The sequence below is a fragment of the Triticum urartu genome, chromosome 2 (assembly GCF_003073215.2).
Source record: "Triticum urartu cultivar G1812 chromosome 2, Tu2.1, whole genome shotgun sequence".
NCBI classification, from domain to species: domain Eukaryota; kingdom Viridiplantae; phylum Streptophyta; class Magnoliopsida; order Poales; family Poaceae; genus Triticum; species Triticum urartu.
Genome location: NC_053023.1, coordinates 545,255,269 through 545,261,394, shown reverse-complemented (window position 1 = coordinate 545,261,394; position 6,126 = coordinate 545,255,269). Strand labels below are relative to the sequence as shown.

Genomic DNA, 6,126 nt, shown 5'->3' with positions numbered 1-6,126 from the left:
GTACAAATACAGGTTATGTTACAACACGTATATCTAATATATACTTAATATAACATTCATAAACTGTTTCGTGCTCATATTCGACGAGAGAAATTGTTCGAAACAATTAAATGTTAGCAATTCAGCACGCGGTTTCAGTTCAGGAACATTACAGACATTTTCAGCACACAACTCATCACATAATCTGAAACTGCAACCTCAGAAAAGAACTGGACAGCATATTCCGTGAGCAGTTTTCCAGAATCTGATTCTGAAGAATCAAAAGCTCAAAGAACTGGCCTAAAGAAGGCGTGATCAATTCTCTCGATTATATTTTGTGCTTGTTTCATACAAGTAGTAGTGCCTAGCGCCACGCCCAACCAGGTGGACCGAGTAAGCAAGCAGGCGCTGGCCTGCCCATCCCCCGGGCCTCCACGATGCCTCCTCCCTCCGCAGCGCGTGTAATGTCCCCAGTATTTGGCCTCAACCCACGAGCAAACCAGTACACACTATCACCCTCTCAACCAAAAAACAAGAGCAGATTACTGGTTTATACGTTAAAGACAGAAGAAAGAGGAGGCACTGGATGGAACTAACAAGTTGATCAGTCATAGAATCGTTTGAAGATACTTGCACAAGAGACTGACTAAGATCTACTCCCTCTGTCCCATAATATAAAAACGTTTGTGACACTAGTGTCACAAACGTTCTTATATTATGGGACGGAGAGAGTATATATGAATAATATGTGATCCACTTTGCACGACCATAAGTTGCCAAAGGCATTCGGCACAATACTCCAGTAGAAGCGGCATTTTATTACGCGGTCAAATGACAGCAACCTCATGTCCTCGTCCCAATGCCACATCTTATTACACAAGCTACCAAAATGTTACCGCACAGTCCACAAGAAACGACGGACGATCAAGCACTACTACGTCTCACGCGTCGTAGGTGGCCTGGTAGGAGAACCTGAAGACCATGTCGTGCTTGTACACCTGGCCGGGCCTCACGATGGACGACGGGAAGTTGGGGTGGTTGACGGCGTCGGGGTACGCCTGCGTCTCCAGGCACAGCGCGCCGTACTGCCCGTACACCTTCCCGGCCTTCCCCTTCTCGTTGATGAGCCAGCTGGCGGTGTAGAACTGCACGCCGGGCTGGTTCGCCCACAGCTCGAACGCCCGCCCGGACTTGGGCTCCAGGACGCGCGCCACCGGCCGCATCGCGTTCTGCTGCCCGTGCTGCCCGTCCACGGCGTAGTTCATGTCGTACCCGCCGCCGCCGCCCGGGACGATCTTCATGTTGGTGCCCACGGGGATCCGCCTGCCGAAGTCGTACATTGTGCCGGCCACGGACGCGACCTGGCCCGTCGGTATCATGGATGCGTCGACGGGCGTGTAGTGTGAGGCGAACATCTGGAGCTCGTGCTTGAGGACGTCGCCGCTGCCGTGGCCGGCCAGGTTCCAGTACGCGTGGTTCGCGAGGTTTACCGGCGTCGCCTTGTTCCTCGCAGTCACGTTCATGCGGATGCTCAGGTCGTACGGGCGGGACAGCTGGTACTTCACGTACACGTCGAGGGCGCCTGGGAATCCTGCATTGCTCAAACATGATTGTTCTTAGGAACAAGTGCAAATCAGCCCTATAGTATAGTTGCGACTCAACATACGCTAATACAAAAATGAACAAAATGAAAAGCTCGTCCCAAACTGTCACGGCGGGATGCAGTATCATCAGTTATCCTCCTCTAGATCAGGGTGGCTATGGAAGCAGGTAGCGTTACTCGGAGGGCATGGTGTCATGTAGAGTTACACGGATGCCGGAGATGCGCCGGCCTTGAGCTTAGCTCAAGCAGACATGCGTGCATGTGCCCTAGTTGATTTGCGCCCTAGTTCAGGTTGATCCCCTAGCCGATCTGTTTCATTGTGTCTTATTGTAAAATCCATGAGTATACTGTGTGTTAATTTATATATGCTTCATTTTAATTTTGTTTTAACTAATTTGGTTAATTGTTTAACAGTGTGATTAATTCTGTTATTTTGTTAAATGCTTGGAGCTCTCTTATAACAAAGAATGCTCCTGTGGCAAAGAACACATGGAGGCAACAACACAACCAAGAAAACAAAATTTTCTGGGATGTGAAGATCAACTGAGATATGTTAATGTTCTGTGGGGAAATGATGAATGTATGAGCTTATGCTGAAGTTTCAGTGCTGCATATAATAAACTATGTCGATGTTGATGTTTTCATCTACTCCCTCCGTTCCGAATTACTCGTCGCAGAAATGGATGTATCTAGATGTATTTTAGTTCTAGATACATCCATTTCTACGACGAGTAATTTGGAACGGAGGGAGTATTAGCCAAAATAGAAGATTATTCAATTGTAGGTGTTTTTGACATGCAATAATTGTAGGTGTTTTTGACATGCAAACGGACGCACAGAGAGGGCCATTTGTGAAGTTGGTGCACAACCCAAATGGCTCCTTGGAGGTGGCCGTTTCAAAAGATACACATGACCCAAACACTTTTAGCCGTGAGCCGCTTGGGAATAGGACCCCCCCTTATCAACAGAGGATGTTCGCTAAGGTACGCCTAAACCGTATAGGATGCATTTTTCAGCCCATTTGGGAGGGCTTTTCTAACTTGGTTTCTTCGATTCAGCATATTCCATACCATGGTGTCAGATAAATAGATGACCAAAAAGTTGGCAATTTTACTCCGTTTTAGTTACCTTGCTCTCCGTCCAAGCTGTGATAGTAGAAGGTGATGTATGGGGAGTCACCATGGCTCACATGCTCCTTCACCGTCCAAATGACCTTGCCGAACCCCTTGGGGCCTCCTAAACAAGCAGCAAGAAGATGATGGGGATCAAACTTAACAATCTTACCACATCGTTATGCATGGGGTTTAGAAAAATAGATGAAAGTGAAGTATGAAGCATGCCGTGAATCGTGTTGTTCCCGTCGTTACGGAGGAGGTGATAGGTTTTCCCGTCAAGAACAAAGTGGGCGTTGGCGATTCTGTTGGCTACGCGCCCAACCGTCGCTCCGAATGAAGCAGAGCCATTCTGATGAAGAGACAAGCACACAAACACAGTGATTTTGAATTTAGGTGTGATTGGACTTTTGAATCATGCATGTAACATAAATACATAATTAAAGCTGCATTGCATATTTCAACATGTATTACGTCCAGGAGCAACTTTCCTCCTACTTTTTTCCGCCTCCGTGATAAAAAAATTATCATGAAGCAGCGTGTGTGTTTGTGTGTTACATATCATCATATGTAATAAACAGAGAAGCGAAAAGAGTAGAACAATGTATACTCAAACAGTGAAAACAGAGGAACTCGTGAACTTACAGCATATTCAGCAACAGTGTCGTACCCAAGGACAACATCAGCCAAGTTCCCTACATAAAAGATTTCACCTCTTGAGCAACAAGACACAAACATGCATACAGGCTCTTGGAAGCAAGAAAAAAGTAGCCATACCTTTGCCATCAGGGACAATGGCAGACACAAGGGCAGCTCCCCAGTTGGTGACCTTGATGGAGAAATCCCCCTTCCTGTTCTTGAGTTCATAGAATCCGGCCGTCGACTTCCGTGCAGCATTGACACTGCCGGCCAGTGCAAGGTACATCAGCAACGCAACAGGAAGAAGTGCAGCTCTGGCCATCATTGGCTCGTCGCACGGGGACGTTGCACAGCACTACTAATGGAAGAGTGGTTTAGTGGTTTGCACGTTGCAAAGGGCAGAGAGGAGGTATGCATATATGGTTAGTTGGCTACTCGAGCATGCATAGGAAATAATGGCCAAGTAGATCAACTGAGATTGCTAGCAGTAAATCATGAAGAATAATAACAACTAAATAATTCAGACATCAGCACATGTGCTGACACGTTAGGCTGTCAGAGAATGTTGTCTTCATCGCTGTGTGTGGTACCTGTGGTTGAAGCTGATGACAGTGACAGCATCTCAAACGATTAAACCTATTTCTCGTATGTGCAACAATCCAAAAAAGATTGTCCCCATTACAGTCGCATCCAATTATAGCGATGGCGTAGATTTTCAGGATGCGAGTAGTAAAGCATAGGTGGTGAAAATCTCTGCTGTGGCAAAAGCTGCGTTGATCTAATCTGCAACCATTTCTGCTTCGCATTATTACATTCTTAAAAGGATGAAGCAAAACTCCGAAAAGTTTATGACAACTTGGCAAGTCATGATTGCAGAAAAGGAGAAAAAAAATCCAGTTCTACGTATTTTCTTCGTTTGGCTACATATGGAACAATGTACTGTGCAGATCTGTTTTGCAGGGATGAATTTTTGCACACCGCAAGAATTTGCTTCGTCAGAACGCCAAGAACTAAACTAACAACTCCTCTCGACCTCTCCTGCCCCCTCTGGCGCCTGCCTGCCTCGCTCACTGGTATCCAGGCACTCAACCTCACCAAGCTCTACCACAGAAAGGAATGCGACGCCGGAGAGGGGAAGGGGGAGGAAGAACAGGAGGAGCTTACCGGCAACAAGGCCCGGCGGAGGGGAGGGGAGGGCGCCGGCGGTGCGCTCGATGGGCGCGGCCGTTCGTCGACGGGTCGCGTGACGGGGAGTGGAGCGCGCACTGTTTGTTTTGTTTTTTCAGGGGAGTGGAGTGGAGTGCGCTAGATCGGGATCTGGATGTTTTCCGCACGTTGCTGGATTATATGGCGTGTTTTCTTTTCGATCTGGAGGGTAATGGGCCGGGAGATAATCCCGGATACCCAAACAGAATGCGGAAATAGAGACGGCTCCAGGGCCGCGTTCCCGGCCGTTCCCTGGAAAGCAAGTTGCTGATTGCACGCTAATATTAGGTAGGATATCGATTAAAAATTAATTACATGGATACTATAGATATTGATATTTGGTATAATATTAATGGATTGTGAAAATATCAAACGTTTGGTTTTATAGATATAGATCCGAACAATCTTTCCCACCATCGCTAAGCCCACTTGCTCGATCGCTAATCCACCAGGCCACCAGCGTACATTTTCTGTTTGTTTTTTCTCGCCCCGCTAGATCACTAATCCTTCTTTTTTTAGGGGAAAAAAGGATTTCTCATTACTTAGGATGGCTCCTCAGCCTCGGCCAACCGTACAACCGACTCGATCCCCGAGAGAAACCACACAGCGGTCCTTGGGGTCCTACGCCCATAAGAGGCAAGTTCATGGCTACATTTATTCTGTCAACGTAAACAAGAAATAAAAGAAACCTTTCTTTCAGCATCGGCAGCTAGTTCTTTGATCTCTTGGACGAGGCCGCAATAGACTAACCGGTCCTCCGTTCGGGATGTGATCATTGCCACGGCCTCTACACAATCTAACTCCACCACTACCGGTAGCGCAGTCCGGTGCAGGGCCAGCTCCAGGCCCTCCTTACAGGCCGCCAGTTCAGCCCCAAGCGCAGTATTGCATATGCGTAGTTCTCTGCATGCAGAAAAGATAATCTCTCCTCGGTCGTCCCGCGGGATCATCCCTCCTCCGGCTGCTCCTGACGTCGTCACATAGTTGCCATCAGTATTCAGCTTTGTGACGCCCGGCCTTGGTGCAGACCATGCCCTCTCCTCCTTTGCTTCCTTTTGGGGGCGTATGGTAGACTGATGAGGGAGGACCGACATCTTGCCCTTGATCATGTCTGCATGTGGGTGTTGTTGGATGCAGAGTAAAAAGTTGATATACCCATGTAGGAAACGGCGGGATGCTTCAGCTGGGGGTGGCTTCTTAGCATGTGTGATCTCGTTCCTGACGTGCCAGTTCCTTCACATGATCATGAGGACTATCATCCTCGTCGCCTCGTCTAGGGGGTCTAGCAAGTTGAAGAGCCAGTCCGGCCTAGAGTTCCGGATCTCCTCCACCTTCGGGATACACCAATCCCTCGCCATGGATCGCCACAAGTCCACCGCCAAGGGACACCTGTAAAGGGCATATAACACGTCCTCCCGTTCGAGTCCGCACAAGGGGCACTGGTCAGAAACCTCAAGATGCCGAGAGAACTTGTTCGCCCACGAAGCTAGCGAGTTTGTAACTATCCGCCAAGCAAATCCTTCATGATCGCTAAACCCACTAGCGCATGTTTCCTGCTTTTTTTTTCCTCCTCTAGTTTCTTCTCCA

The 6,126-nt window shown here is 48.0% G+C and overlaps 1 protein-coding gene across 2 annotated transcripts; it reads right to left on the bottom strand.

Annotated features, from left to right (window-relative positions):
• Positions 1 to 777: 777 nt before the first annotated feature.
• On the bottom strand, positions 778 to 4,663 carry LOC125538666 (galactose mutarotase-like). 2 transcript variants are annotated; one of them, XM_048701935.1, is made up of 6 exons: positions 4,498 to 4,663; positions 3,472 to 3,691; positions 3,340 to 3,389; positions 2,923 to 3,046; positions 2,711 to 2,818; positions 778 to 1,570 (listed from the first exon to the last, which is right to left on the bottom strand). In XM_048701935.1, the coding sequence occupies exons 2-6, from the start codon at positions 3,656 to 3,658 to the stop codon at positions 921 to 923; spliced, it is 1,119 nt and encodes a 372-aa protein (XP_048557892.1). In that variant the 5' UTR covers positions 3,659 to 3,691; positions 4,498 to 4,663; the 3' UTR covers positions 778 to 920. The 2 variants fall into 2 exon arrangements, with proteins under 2 accessions (XP_048557892.1, XP_048557891.1); XM_048701934.1 differs by having other exon boundaries at positions 3,472 to 3,688; positions 4,498 to 4,662.
• Positions 4,664 to 6,126: the final 1,463 nt, after the last annotated feature.

Coding starts and splice junctions, on each gene's coding strand:
- LOC125538666 (XM_048701935.1), bottom strand. CDS start 3,658: ATGATGGCCAGAGCTGCACTTCTTCCTGTTGCGTTGCTGATGTACCTT. Junction 3,390..3,471: donor CATTGTCCCTGATGGCAAAG/GTATGGCTACTT, acceptor TCTTTTATGTAG/GGAACTTGGCTGATGTTGTC. Junction 1,571..2,710: donor CAGCTTGGACGGAGAGCAAG/GTAACTAAAACG, acceptor TGAGCAATGCAG/GATTCCCAGGCGCCCTCGAC.